We start from the raw sequence: 16032 nt of genomic DNA on the forward strand, positions 1-16032 counted from the left end.
TGTGGGAACAGGAAGTCAGGTGACCAGATGTATGTGATATGCTGTAAGCTAGCACTGAAATGATGATACTAGATGAGACAGACAGGGCAGTCTGTTTTTGAAACCTGATGAAGAAGAATTGCTCACCCATTTCATCTTGCCTTGCACTAGTAAGTAAACTAGGGGACAGTGATTCTTTAGATCAGTCAGAAAAAATATAGTGAGATTAATTAAGTATTATTTTTCTGTATCTTTGTGAATCCTTCCATCTGTTATTTTTAACATTTCCTGTGACTGAGATTCTGGTGTTTATTATAAATAGATATTTAGTATTTTCATGTTCTTTTATTATTTATTATTTAATATATTTAAACTTTTCATTGTGGCTGATCTTTTAGAGAATATTTTAACCTTTGAAAGTACTTCCATGTATTTAGTGACAATGTGGACACCTCTGAAAGCCTTGCTGCATTAGTAAATCACTACCATTTGTATTAGTGTTAATTTTACTCAGTATAATTGGGTAGCCTTGTAAGAACCTTAGAGTAGCTGGCTTTGGAGTGTTCTGGTGGCTGTACCCACCTTCTAGTCTGGGCAGAGGAGGCATTGCTGGTTACTCTGTGCCAGCCTTTCCCAGGTGTGTGTGTGTGTGTGGGGGGGGGGCTGAAAATCAAATCTTAAAGGGTATGTCTGTCAGCTACTTGGAGCAGGGACACAGAGCACTGTTTTTACAAAGAGGGTGATGGAAGACTCAACTTGGAACACTCGACTGTGTCAGGAGTCTTATTTGGCGCCTGGTGAGAGAGAGGGAAACCCAGCCCCAGAATGGGAGTGTGTTCCCTGTGTGCTCTTAAGGTAAATTGTGCTTGGTGCAGAGAGCTGCATCTGGAAATACTGTGTGTATCTATTTTTGTTCTGAGTGAACATCCCTCACCAGTGTCAGTGTAGAGAGTGAGGCTCCTTGATTACTGGCCCAGAGGAGGGATGTCACACCCTGTATTAACTATGCTTTATCTCTAAGCATAGTTCCCCTGAATTTGCCTCTTTCCTATTCTCTTCAGCATTAACAGACTGATATTTATCAAGTGGTTTCCATACCTGTGTTTTTCTATACTAAACTCATATTAATATTTCCATAAAGATCAAGAGATCTAGAACCTTATTTGTTCATACAGTTGATTATCTTAAGTGTGATAATTTTCAATTACCCCTTTAATTCTGAGACAGCAGTTTGTTGTTGTAATGTATATAACCAGGCGTTTTCACATCGTTGTTAAGACTAATTCTATGTGTTTGAATCCCCCTTACTTCTACAGGTTTTCTTGGTAAAGTATGTTATTTTTTATAAATTATACTGGTTGTTCACATGCTGACGTGTGTGACTGTCATAAGTATTGTCTTTGCTTGTTCTATGCACAATGTTGAGTACCATTTTTGATTCAGTCTCTTATTCATATATCAGATTTGAAATATTGATTAACTTCTGTCTTCAGTCCACCATGGCTGTGTATGAAAGTAGGCATTTTTAATATGTTAAGCTCCCCTGGAAGTCAAATTATTTTTCTTAAGGCGCTGTCAAACAGATCTCCTAAGGTATGACAGTACAGGGCTGTCTGTTTCTATTCTATAGTCCTTACTGTAAACTGCATGCATAGAATTATTTATTCTTCAAGAGGTAGCCCTTAAAAATGTTGTTACATTATTAACGCACTTTTTTACATATTTTTGCTTTAAGATATTCAATTGCTGTTGTATTTGGGTCATGCTTAATATGTTTTCCTTTTTTTTTTTAGACAAAAGCTCAGGCTCATCTCGGGACTGGGTTCGGGATGTCGGAATTAATTTCTCATATACCTTTGAACTGAGGGATAATGGCACTTACGGATTTAGACTACCAGAAGAACAAATTCAGCCCGCATGTGAGGAGACCATGGCAGCTGTGAAAACTGTAATTAACTACATCCATGAGAAGCACTTCTCTACAGATGAGGCATCAGCCATAACAGATTTGTGGTCATTAATGATAGCCTCTTGGGCACTTGTCTCTTCCTTCACATTGTCATGACGGTTTACAAGTGTGCTCAGATGAAGCACTTGCGATATATTTTAGGATTTTAAATATTTAACTGAGTGTTATAATTGTCATAAGGAAACAGATTACTCTAATTATGTAATTATACATGGAGTGGAATTCAATAGTTTTAAAGTTCCATTTCTGTTATGATTTCCTATTACGAAAACATAAAGTTAGGAATACAATATAAAAATATAAACACTTAAGCCAATTAAGCTAAGTTTGCTATAATCTGTAGAGTACATACAAATTATATCTTAAACATTAGTAAACAGTTGATACAGAATTGCTGTTTATGACAATGACAGCAAAAGACAAAGACATTAAATAAACGGGGCAGTGATTCAGTAAATCTCATCTCCAAGTCCATCATGGAACATTCACACCCAGTAAGAAGTATGATATGAGAGATGGTTATATTTAGTGGTCCGACCATCACACCTGCCTCCAGCTCAGTAAGCTTCCTGTGATTAAAGGATTCAATAAAAAACGTTTGCTTACTGACAGTGGCTAATGTTGCCTGAGGTATATTCTGTGTACCCATTAATTATAGCAGGATTGAAGATGATCACGTTAACAATGTGTCATCTTTACTGTGCAGTATGACTTTAAAAGGGGAAAAATCCTTACTTGAAAAAAAACAGTTCCTAATAAGAAATCAGAAAAGCTGTTTAAATCTTGGTCTAGCTATCAAAGAGGTAAGGACAGTTAAAAAACACTTGCAGAGTTTGTCAAGTTATCTCTCCTACAACCTTGCTCATGTTGTGAAAATATGCTTTTCATAATATAGAAGACAATGTCTTCCATCAACTCTCACATTATTTGTAGATGATTAAAATATGTTATCAGTGAGTATGTTTTGTAAATTCTTTTCTCAAGGCCTTGCCATCCTAGGATGGCTAGAACCTCATTAAGGAAGTAGATGTTAGCTGTGGCTTCTTAAATGCTGCATACAAACAGTAAATTTTGTTGAAGTGGGGTTAGGGGGGTGGGGGCTAGATCACCAAGGGTACTGCCTATGTCACTTATGGATAGGGATAATCTGTAAAACACTCAATGCATAGGTACAAATCCATGCCATCCTCTTGCCCCTAGGGGCCATATATTCAGTAAAATCAGGTTATATTGGCTAGACATGTAAGGGTTCTTAAGCCATTAGCCTAGTAATCTCCTATGAACCTATAAGAAAATACATGAATAGACAGAGAGTACATGTAAGCAAGCACAAAATATGTATATGTAGAGCTAATGAAAAAAATGCCTTTCTTTTTTTAATCAGGAAAACTGACATCACATGCTTTAGGACCACTCCAACAATAAAACTTTTCCAAGCTGCCAGTTCTGTGGTATTACCTCCATTCAGTTCTTTCCTGCTAAAAAAAACTCATGGACAGAAAAAAATTACCCCAGGCTACTGTCACAGAGAATTATAGCATTCTTGCTATGGTTTATTTTTCAAAAAAAGAAGTTATGTGCTCACCATAATGTTCCATCTGAGTAGTTGGACTTCATTTGTCATCAACCTGTGGGTATTCGGATCCGATCGGATCCGAGACGGCAACTTCATCAGCATCTGCTCTGAGCTCCAAGCTCCTCCTCTTACCCATAATACCCCTCCATCTCCTTCCTTCCGTCAGATCGAGTTTGCTGCATCATAAAAATAAACCTGACCCCATAGTCCTGACTAATAAGAATCACAGGGAAACCACCTTGGTGCTTCCTCTGTCTAGCAAAGTAGAAACATCACGAACAGGACAGGGGGAAGGAGGGAGGCACGGTTGATGACAAATGAAGTCCAACTACTCAGATGGAACATTATGGTGAGTACATAACTTCTTTATCTGAAGTAGTTGACTTCATTTGATTATCAACCTGTGGGACAGTCCCCAGCTACCAAACACTTGGGTGGCCCTCATGGAAGGCTATTCTGGAGCACCATGGAGCCAAAGGATGCTCTCCCTCTAGATATCATGTCCAGTTTGTAATGAGAATTGAAGGTGTGTGATGAGGACCAGGTAGCTGCTGAACAAATATCGTCCAAAGACACCCTGGACCAAAAGGCCACCGATGTAGCCATGGACCTGGTAGAATGAGCTTTGATTTGTCCTGAGGTAACATACTCCTGTCTTTGTAAACCTGAAGAATGCAGGAAGAAATCCATCTGGCAATGGTTACTTTAGAAATCAGTTTGCCCAGAAAGGGTGTGGAAAAAGACACAAACTGTTGGTCAGATCTGTGAAAAGCCTTAGTCTTATGTAAATAGAAACGTGGCTATCTATGTACGTCTAACAAATGCAATTTATATTCACCCCTGGTCTTAAAATTTGGGAAGAAAACAGGTAAATTGATCATCTGATTGATATTAGTTTCAGAGGCCACTTTTGACAGAAAGGAAGGATTAGTACGAAGTGAAACTCTGTCCTTATGGAAAATCAGGTATGGAGGTTTAACAGATAATGCCTGGAGTTCTGACACCCTCCTAGCCGAGGTGATAGCCACTAGAAAGGCTGTTTTCCAAGATAAAAATTTCAGATACACAGAAGCAGCCGGCTCAAAAGGTGTAGCAACTAAACCTTGTAAAAATATGGTAAGGTCCTGGGGGGGGGGAGTAGGATCTTTAACTGGAGGTCTTAAAAGAAAGGTACCTTTAATAAAGGTTTTGCAAAATCTGGAAGAGGCTAGTGAAGCCAAGTTCTCACCTATATGAAAATTAGAAATGGCAGCCAGTTGAACTTTCACAGTATATGAGCTAGCACCCTGCTGGAAAACATATGCCAAAAACTCAAGAACCGCAGGGTTAAGTGCTGTGAAAGGGTCCAAATCCCTTTGAGAAGCCCAGATAGAAAAATGTTTCCATTTGCTACGGTGCAGTTTTTCTGGTGGATGATTTATGAGCTGCCACCAGAACAGTCTTGACCGGAGAAGAAAGACCGGGAGTCCTAGCAATCAAGGGAACTGGAGCAGCCAAACTGTAAGCTTCAGACTGACCAGATTTGGGTGAGGGACCCTTGAGGGGTGTGAGATGAGATCTGGTATTGGATCCAAGATCCATGGAGGAACTATCAGATGAGACCAGAGGAAAAAAAGAAGAAGTAAGTAGCGTCACCAAAGGCAGAGCACATCAAGATATAAAACTCCAAAAACAAATGGTTCTGCCACTAATTCCACTTAAAAACACTTGAAACTTGAAATCTTTAATAAAATATACGATGATAAGATAAAATAAAATAAACACACTGGCTCATAAACCAGATAAGCACTTTCGGTATAATACCTTTTTCAAATCCTAAATGTTTTCCAGTGAAACTTCCTCTTAAATACCTTCATTTCCTAGTGTTCACTAGTAACCATAGCAGCATACACACCATTTTAATTATGCCATTTTGAGTGCTGAAGAGCTTTGCCTTTTAGTGCAGGTTTTAAAGGGACAAATGCATTCAGACCTGGTGACTGATCTGATTGCAAATTCATTATCCACTTCATCTCTTCAATTTCTGTTTGGTTTACTAAATCCACACCTCTTGGTGTTTCATGAAGCCTAGTTAGTGCCATGAACTTGAAAGAGTGACTGTCATTTATACTAATATGCATATAAAGTGCATTGCTTGTAACTTTTTTTCTTATGTCAGATAAGTGCTTTAGAATATGATCCTTGAGCATTTGATTAGTTTTCCCTATGTAGTATGCCTTGCAATGACTGCAGGTTGCCACATAGATAATAGGTTCATAGGTTCATAGGTTCATACTAGGCTATCTGCCCTGGGGCAATTATAAGCCTAGCCCGATTCTGTATGGCTTACGCCACCCCTTGATTTGAGTATACTGTGCCCTTTTTAAGGTTTAGTTTACTGTGCCTCTGTCTAATAGTGACACAGGAGTAATCCCTGGGACAAACCTACGATCCCCCATCCACTTATCGAGATTCTTCTTGAAGAGATTCAGTGAGGTGCTCTGCCTCACATGAACTAGAATTCTATTCCAGAGCGAAGGGAGCCTCTGGGTTATGAACCTGTCCCTCCAGCAAGTTCTATTTATTTCTGTGCTGAGGTTCAAGTCCCTCGAGCGTGTGGCTCTAAGGGATTTAGATTTACTGAGGTGGAGCATGTCCATTAATTCTGGATTTGACATAGCTTTGTATGTCAGGCATAGATCGCCTCGAAGTAGGCGGTATGCAACTGAGTAGAGCTGGAGTTTTTTTAACCAAGCAGCATATGGCATCTGTTTGAGACCCTTGATCCTCTTGGTGAGATACTTTTGGGGTCTTTCTAATTGCTGCAGGTGTCGGGTAAGGTACATCCCAAAAGGGGCATTGTATTCTATGATGGGCCTGATGAGGGATGAATAAAGGGGCACGATTACCTCTCTTGATCTAGATGTGAAACCCTTCGTGATGAGGTGGGCTATGTAGAAGGTCTTTCTAACCACTTTGGCAATGTGGTTTTCAAAGGAGAGATTGCTATCAACTTGGGTCCCCAGGTCCCCAATAACTTTCTCTGTACTTAATGGGTTTCCGCCTATGTGGTAATTTGTGGGCACATTGTTTTTGCCAAAGGGTATGACTATACATTTTATGGCATTTAGCTTTAAACCATGGCGCTGGCACCAGTTATCTGTCTCTGTGAGACCTTTTTGAAGGATGTTTGTGTCAGCTGGAGAGTTGATTATGGCGCCCAGTTTGCAGTCGTCTGCGAACTTGGTGAGCCATAGTCCTCCCACGTTTGCCTGTACCTTGGAAAAGTATATACCAAACAAGAGTGGTCCCAGGACAGAACCCTGTGGGACACCACTTGTGACCGGTTTCGAGTCTGACATGACTCCAGCAACTCTCACTCTGTGGGTTCTGTCTTTGAGCCAGTTTGTGACCCATCTTGTGACATAGGGGTTTATATTTAAGCTGGATAGCTTATCTATGCTGCCCGAGTGGGGTATTGTGTCAAATGCCTTTGCAAGGTCCAGATAGGCTGTGTGGACTACCTTCCCTTCATCTATGGCTTTGGTGACTGTTTCAAAGAAGTCAACCAGGTTCAAAAGGCAGGATCTGCCCTTGACAAAGCCGTACTGGGTAAGATCTAGTGTCTGTAGATCCCCAATGTCTTTGTTTATGAGCTCCATGATGATCCTCTCCATAGCCTTGCAGACTAAGCTAGTCAGGCTTATGGGGCGATAGTTTCCAGGGTCCGTAGAGGCTCCACCTTTGTGGAGTGGGACCACTGTTGCTATACGCCATTCTGTGGGCACATATCCTGTAGTGAGGCTGAGATTGTATAGCTGTTTTATTTGAGGGATTAGTTCCTCTTGTAGTTCATGTAGGACGCAACCTGGGACGCCATCTGGTCCCATGGAAGCAGTGTTTTTTGCTTTGGAGAGCCTCACCTGAGCATCTGAGATGTTTGGGAGGCAGCCCTCTGCCGGGATAGATACTTGCTCTTTTGGGGGGGGGGTGGAGAAGTTTGCACTGAACCTGTCTGCCAGGATATTGGTGATGTCTGTGGGTTCAGTGTATTTTTTGTTGTTTAGAATCAACTCAGAACAAGTCTGGGAGTTGCATCCCAGGTTTCTAACATAACTGAAAAAAGCCTGATGGTTGTCTTTGGTGTCCTGTGCAATTTTTCTCTCGAAGCTGGCCTTGGAGGATTTTATGAGGGATCATAATTTTTTGCTAGTACTGATCAGAGATGCCTTCCCTATTAGGGATTTTGCTCTATCATGTAGTAGCTTCCTCCTTCTGTTGTACAGTTTATTTATGGCAGGGGTCCACCAGACTGGACGCCTGACTTTGGATGATTGGGTCTTGGTTTTGTTTGGGATAGCATGATCCATGCATTCCTGGAGATGTCCGTAGAATGCATTTATATAGGATTCTGCAGTTTGGGCTGTAGTTTCCACTGGCCCTGCGGCCTTGAAGGATTCCACTTCGGTTTTGAGAAGTGAGAAGTTCGCTTTTGAGAAGTTTTTCACTGTGGTTTTCTGGGCTGGGGGTGGGGTCAGGATGTGGACATCCAGTGAAATTAATTTATGGTCTGATCTTACCAATGAGGGATATACTTCTGGTGTGGAGCATAGAGTCCCCATGTTGGTAATGATTAGGTCTAGTATGTTGTCCCCTCTTGTGGGAGTGGTGACTAGTTGTTCCATAGCATTTGAGTTTATAATTTCCAGGAATCTTTGGGCTAAGGTGCTGGGGCTTGAGTAGTGCTCCCAGTCAATGTTTGGGTAGTTGAAGTCACCCAATATAATGGTGTTCGGAGAGATCTTCATGTTCTCCAATGTTTTCAGGAAAACCGAATGGGATTCCTGACTTTGAGAGGGTGGTCTGTAGGATGCTATAAACTGAAAAGCAGTCTTGCCCACTGTTAGTTGCACATGGATGGTCTCCGATACTTAGTGCAATGCCACTAACCTGGAGGTGTGGATATCCTTGATAAATATGGAAACTCCCCCTCCTTTTGTGGTTCGGTCTGGGTTTTGGGGCCGAAAAGCATGATACGAGGTATAGCCTGGTAGTGCTGGGGTGCTCTCTGGAGCCTTGAACCAGGTTTCTGTCACTGCACAGATATCGATGTTCTCCATACTGAGGAGAGCTTGAGTGCGTGCATCTTGAGGTTAAGACTTCTGACATTTAGCAGCATTACCCTTAGTTTCTTGTTCCTTGTGCTGTCTATGGGGTGGGTTTGACTTTTGAGACTTGCCTAAAAATGGCACTATGGGGTGGCAAGAGCCTTTGCCAATATCCGAAAGCCCAGTGGTGACAGGTGCAAGCCATCCCTAGCGAAGCAACGTGGCTTGTCGAGCATGTCATCCCAGGCTGACAGACACTGGATCCCCTCTGAATGACACCAAAATTTTAGCCAATTGTTAAAATCGATCATTTTGTCTTTGTACTGTGGCATCATTCTAGGTGAGGGTAAGATGCTGCTCAAGGTCAGGGTCATACCAGCCTGGGCTACATGATCAGAGAGCTCCTCTATGTCTCTTTTCATGTAGTCCAGGGAGGTACGTCTCAGGTCATTCACACCAGCATGTACAATGACTGAGTCATATTTGTATTTGCTTTGGAGTGACCTGAGTGCTTGCGTTATGTGTCGGATCCTAGCACCCGACAGGCAGCTCACCGTGACCTTCTCTTTATTCAGCCTGGTGAGCAGGACGTCAGTGTGTCTGACAATAGAGTCACCTATAACAAGAGTATCAGGTGTGTTATTCAGCCTTAAGGGCTGTGGCTGCTTGGCACACTGACTTTGTGGGCTATGTTTTGTGCGTGTTTTGTTTTGAAGTAGCGTTTGCTTGGATGTCTGCTTTGGAGGTCTCTGTTGCTTAGGTAGATTTTTATTTAGAGCCTCCGAGTATGTTTTTGTGTATTTATGTGTTTGGTTCGCTGATGTGGTGGGACTATGTGATACTGGAATTGAGTTGTGTGAGGTTACCTTCTCCTCCTGACTGGTAACACCAGTTTTGAGACGAGAAAGCTCAGCCTCCAGTTTGGCTAAATAGTTGCATCTCTCACATATATTTGAACCTGTTTGGAGGAGGAGAGGGTTGTCCGTGTACATGAGACAGTTGTAACATTGCCTCAAAATTCCCAGATTCACCAGCTGGACTGGAGAGGAAACCATTGACTGACCTTTGGACATGCTAGAGTAACAGGGAAACTGAATTTAAGATGGACCAATAGAGGACAGGGTAATCGTAGAGAGTATAAGAGTAAGTAGTGCTTATGGTTTAATAGTGCTAACTTGTAGGATTACTTAATTGGACCAGTGAAGGGCCTTAGAATGAGAATATGGTGTTTAAATTGAGAGATAGAGCAGTTCTAAGGGAAAAAGTGAAGAGCAGACTTTGTGGAGCCAGGAATAGTTTAAACCCAATTAGGCGGCACTGCCCGTTGTTGCTCTATGCTCAAAAACGCGCAAAACCACGCAAAAGAGGGTTTTAAGAGAGGAAGATGAAGGAGTTTTGGAATTGACCCAAAATGGCCAATAAAACTACAGTTTCAAGTCATGTTCTTACTCCGACAGTTTGCAAATCCTTCAAACTTATAGTTCCTCTTAGAAAGGGGATGTGTACAATTATTTGAGATGTTTATATGAGATCATGCCTTGCAACTTCCACATCTGAATGTACCAACTCTCCTGTTCATCTGAAAACTCCTGTCTTCAGAAAGAGCTTCAGTTTCTGCTTTAGAACATAATAGTCTTTTTAAGTTTTTCCTGTTCCTAAAAGAAAAGCTGGGTTGATCTCCAACAATTTCCCAAATTTTGTTGTCAGATGTTAACACTGGCCAAAATTTTCTGATGGTATGAATAGCAAAATTGTCAGTACTATGTGTCAACTGACATCTCAGATTGGACTTTACCTCCTTTTGCTTGATCTTAACTGTTTCAACTTGGTCATTAAAATAAGGTCTTCCCCTCTGAGAGCGTAGTTCCAAAGTAGTTGCTTCATTGGTCTGTGTCTCTTTGACTTTGTATCCTCTCTTATTAAAGTCATTGATAAGTTTAATTTGCTCCTCCCTATAATCCTCATCCCTCATGCAGAGCTTGGACACTCGAGTTAGTTGGTTAGTCACTATGTTGTCAAGAACATGTTGTTTGTTTGTTCCAACAAAATGTTCCAAGGAGGTTAAATCGCCATCCCATAAGAGAAAGACATCATCCACAAATCGATTATAGAAAACTATGTTTCTATTCCATTTGTTAATATCCACTTTCCATAACTCTTCCCATCTTGCCAGGACCAGATTGGCATAACTATTTGCGCATGGAGTTTCCATCGCTACCCTGACTTCTGCCAGTAGGAAGTACTATCATACAGAAATACATTGTTAAATAAGACCAGTTCCAAGAGACTACATAGTAAATGGATATCATTGGCTGCTTTGTGCTTCACACCAAAGTCTCTGATCGCTTCAACGTTGTTCCACTGTCATAGCTCAGAAGAGTCACTAATCTAGCAGCACAAGTCCTCAGCAGTTTCAAGGATACTATTTATTATTTACTTTTTATTTATTTATTGCACATTTGTCTGTTTGTTTCTTGACAGCTTAATGAACCCAATAATGCACCTTTTTCAGCCACTGCCAGAGTCATAAGACAGATACATCAAGATCTAATCAAAACAATTGTACATGCAAAGGGCTAGAGAATTAAATTTGTACATTACCCAAGGCACAATTAACAATATATGCAAAGTATAAACAAATATTTTTAAAACAAAAGCTGTGAACTTACCATAACAATAGATTTGTGTTGTCTGCATCAGTCCTTCCCCAATGGATGGGCCTTCGGATCTGGCTCCGTATCTATCTTTGACCACTCAAGACTCTGGATCCCAAGCTCAGGCTTACCCATGAACCACTGAAAAGCTCAACATTACCTCAGACTGAGTTTGCCCATGAAAACAGATAAGAACATACAGGTAATAATAACAATAATGCTATAAAGGATTAGCCAACAGGCTATGAATACTCAGAAACTGATCTTGAGCTAAAAAATGCAGTTGAAGAGCATTTAGAACAGATCAGTCCAGTCAAACCAGGATAACGGAACAAGTTCCATAGTCTGGTTGGGGATAGGTGGGAGGGAAGTTGAGGAAGGACGGAAACAGACAACACAGATCTATCATTATGGTAACTGCATAACTTTCATATCTGATGTTGTCTCTTCCTTCTGTTTTTTCCATATATGGGACAGAGTCCCCAGCTAATATAACATTGGGGTTGGGTGAATTCATGGAAAGATATCCCGAAAGACAACTGAGCCAAAGGCTGCCCTGCTTCTAGACAGTAAATCCAGTTTATAATGGGATATGCAGGAATGAATGTTAAACAAAGTGGCAGCAGAAACACAAATGTCATCAATACCTGCCCTGAAAAATTAGGCAGTAGATGTTGCTACAGATCTAGCAGAGTGGGCTTTGACAGGTTCAGTTAAAGGTTAGCCTTTTTTCTGTATACATATGTGATGCAAGTTCATAAGTTAATAGGTTCATAGGTTGGTACTAGGCTATTGGCCCTAAGGCCTATGCAAGCCTAGCCATAACAATTCCCTGGAAATTTCTTCCCACAATATTTACTTCTCTGGGCCCCTGTCTAGCAGGGTGGCTGACATGATTCCCGGGGTGAATTTCCTATCTCCCATCCAATCATCAAGGTTCCTTTTGAAGAGGGCCAATGAGGCACTCTGCTTGACATGTATGGACAGTCTTTTCCAGAGTAGTAGGCAACCACCTCAATAGTGTGACTTTAGAAACCCTCTGACGCAGCTGATTTGTTGAAAAGGACACAAAATGTTGATCAAACTTTCTTAATAGTTTATTTTAGTGAATGTAAAACCGAAGTCAATGAACACTCAACAAATGTGGAATGTATTCTCCTTTGTTAGAAAATTTGGTGGAAAAACTGGCAGATTAATGGTTTGATTTAAGTTTGTTTCAGTAGCTACCTTTGGCAAAAGGGAAGGACTGGTTTGAAGAGAAAGTTTGTCATTATGAAAAATAATGTAGAGAGATTTACATGAAAGGGCTTGGAGTTCTGATACCCTCTTTGCATAAGTACCTGCCACTAAGAATAACATTTTCCATGTTATGAACTGGTGAGTCACCTTAGCTGCAGGCACAAACAGTGGTTGAGTCAGTGCTTGAAGTAAAATAGTAATGTCCCAAGGAGGGGTAGGATCTCTAACAGGGGGCCTGAGAAGAAAGGCACCCTTCAAAAAGCCTTAAATAATCTGAGAGTGGCAGTAGGGGACTGAGGCTGTCCAAAGTGAAACTGGAAATAGCTGACAAATGGACTTTGATAGTGGAATAGCTGTAACCCATCTGAAAAAGACAGGCTAGAAAGTCTAAGACAGCTGGAAGAGGTGCCAAGAAAGGGTCTAAATTTCTTTCAGTACTCAAAGAGAGAACATTCTACATTTGTTTTTGTAAACCCTTTGCTAGTAGATGGTCTCTGGGGAGAAGTGAAAATATGAATAACTTGGGAAGAAAGCATGTACTGACTAGCAATCATTGTAAGTAGAGAAATCAGATGATTAACTTGAGTGCTCCAGTGTCCAGAACAGGCAGGCTGAATGGGTGAGAAATGAGATCTGGGCTGGGATTCAGCACCCATGAAGGCCACAGATAGGAGAACCAAACTAGTCTGGGTCAAACAGGTGGGCAATGAGTATAACAGTGAATTTCCACTCTAGTGCTTTTGGAAATAATTTTCGGATGAGAGCAGTTGGAAGAAAGGCATACAGGAGACAGGGGTCCAAGTGTGGATGACTCCCCATCAGGGGGGATCAAGGCAAAGAACCTGCTGCATTTGGTGTTTTGGGGAGAAGCAAAAAGATCACAGCATGGTTGGCTCCAGTGGCGGAAAAATCTGTTCTGCCACCTTTTCATTGAGGGACTACTCAAGAGGCAGGATGATGGATCTGCTCAAACTATCCTCTAGTACATTGGACTTCCCTGGAATATGCATTGCTAAAAGGAAACAACTGAAAGATATCACCAATTTCCAAAGTCTTAAAAGACCTGCAATGCTAGAAGAGCTGCTCTCATCTCTAGAATGTTGATATGGAGACTGGCCTCTGATGGGGGGACCATGTGCCTTGGACTGTCTTTCCCCCTGTAGTGTCCCCTCCCAGCCTAACTGGGAAGTGTCTGTGGTCACAGTGACTTTGGGTTGGGGAAAAACAAATGGGTGACCTTGCAATACCACAGGGGATTTAAGCCATCAGCAAATGTGAGTCCTGCAAATGTTCATCAGACATACTTGGAAAGACAATAGTTTGTGTCTGATGGACCACTGCAATGCTAGGGTCCAATGTAGTATTCTCATGTGCTATCTGGCAAGAGGGACTAATATGGACATTGCCATCAAACCCAGTAAATGAAGGACCATTCTCACAGTTGGTTGTTGGGATGAAAAAATGACTTGAGCATGATTGTGAAGTGTAGATAACCTGCACTGTGGAAGTTTCATTATCTGATGAATTTTGTCCATGTGTGCTCCTATGATCATTATTATACAGGAGAGAATTTGGACTTGTTGGAGTTACTGTGCTGCCCAACACTGAACAAACGTGGAGCAAGGAGTATCTTGCTTAGATAAGCAGACTCCAGGTAGGGGCAGAAATGAGCCAGACATCCAGATACAGGAATACCCAGAACCCTTGCAGCCTGAGGTACTTTGCTACCACTGCCATGCATTTGGTGAAAACCCAGGGGGCTGTAATAAGGCCAAAGGGCAGGGATCTGAATTGGAAATGACTGTCTCCCAGCCAGAAGCAGTGAAACCTTCTGGATCACCTGTCCATCTTGATGTGGTAGTACACATCCAGAAGGTCTGTGGAGCACATCTGATTGTTTACTCTCAGTAGAAGTGGGGGAATAGACTGAAATGTGGCCAACTGGGACTTTGATTGCTTCACATGTTGGTTTAGCTGTCTAATGTCCAGAACTGGCCTGATGTCCCTAGTCTTTGTTGGCACTAAAAAGAATCTTGAGTAAGTTCTGGATACTAGCTGGTCTGGTGTGACCTCCTGGATGAATTGCTTCTTTAATAGCTTTTGTACTTCTTTGAATGCTGCCGGTCACTGACAGGCTGAAACATTTGGTAACTTTTTTTGACTTTGGGGGATGGGATGAAAAGGGGATGTAACAGCCTCTAGTTATTTTCTTCTGCACCCATCTGGCATTTGTGATGGATATCCAGGCTTTGGGGTGCAGGGATAGGTGCCCCATGACTGCCCCCATAGTTTGACAGTCAGGCAATCCTTCAGGAGCACTGATAAGGTCTATTGATGAAGGGAACTCTGAAGCCTTGGTTCTGCAGTCCACCTCTGCCTGGGGGGGGCAAAGTCCATTATTAGAACTCCCCCCTCCCTGGAGGTGTTTGTCTAAAGAATTGTCAGGAGGGAACCCTTAGGAATTTTGGAACCACAATTTTTTACCCCTTTTCTGATTCCTACAAAAAGACCTCTGGGGTAGAGAACTGTATTCCAATGACAGAAAAGGACTTTCCATCCTGTTCATTTCTTGTTACTATTTCTTTCACTTGAGGCCCAAAAAGTGTTGAGCCATCAAAAGGGACATTAATAAAGGATGTCTTAAAGTGTTCCACAAAGTCACACAAGTGCATCCTGGCAGTTTTCCTCACAGTAATGTCCGTACCTATGGATCTCAAAGCACCTTCAGTAGTATTAGAAATATGTGGTACTGAGACATTGGACAGTGACTTTAGGGTGGCTAACTGAGAATCCAAGGTTTTCTTATCTTCTGCAGATATAAACCCACAGAGGGACTTGGAGATTTCCTTGGTCAGATCCCACTGAAATCTTGTGATGTGAGGCAAGTAGTTCTGCATTCTCACAGCAAAGGTAGCTGAAGCATAAGTCCATTTCCCTAACCTGTCCAGTGTCCTTGATTCTCTGTTAGGAGGATGGGCAGCAAAGCTTTCCCCTGTGAGCACTTTTCTGATGGCTGCCACCACTAGAATGGGATTTACATCAGGCCCCTTACTCCAATGTTGTTGATCTTTCTGGCAGATCAAGTACTTATCTGGTTTATGGGGAACTGATTCAGCCATATCTGTCTACTTCCATGCCCACTTAGAGATGAAATCCACCATCTCATCCATGGAGGTAACCGGATCCAAAGACCTTGACAAGCACTGATTCCTCTTTGGAGGGGGCATCTGAGGACCACCTGACTTTCTGTCTCAGGAGTTTGAGAATTTCTTTGAATGAGAAATCCTCAAGGGGGGGGGGGGGTTTGAGGGACCTCTCTCTGTCCTCAAAATCCATGTCCTCTGTGAGAGACTTGTTGGGGAATCTACATGCTTCTTTTTGCGTGTATACTTTTAAGCAGGCTCCCCGGTGGGATTTTCCAAAGAAGACATAGAAAAGACTTGCAAGTTCCCTATAAGGACTGACTCAAGACTATATGGGTCTGGCTGTCCCGCATGCACTGGATGAGAAGGATCAGGACCCAGGGGT

General features: G+C 41.9%; 1 protein-coding gene across 2 annotated transcripts in view; it reads left to right on the forward strand.

The window, feature by feature from the left end:
- The window catches only part of LOC122792929 (carboxypeptidase O-like), a 392520-nt gene extending 390361 nt beyond the window's left edge, over positions 1-2159 (forward strand). For both annotated transcript variants that reach the window (XM_044060502.1, XM_044060503.1), the window contains exon 11: positions 1773-2159. In XM_044060502.1, the coding sequence (XP_043916437.1) occupies positions 1773-2044 (272 nt within the window). In that variant the 3' untranslated portion in view covers positions 2045-2159. The remainder of the gene's footprint in view (positions 1-1772) is intronic.
- Positions 2160-16032: the final 13873 nt, after the last annotated feature.

This window comes from Protopterus annectens, chromosome 2.part0 (genome assembly GCF_019279795.1).
Source record: "Protopterus annectens isolate FY-2018-M chromosome 2.part0, PAN1.0, whole genome shotgun sequence".
NCBI classification, from domain to species: Eukaryota; Metazoa; Chordata; order Ceratodontiformes; family Protopteridae; genus Protopterus; species Protopterus annectens.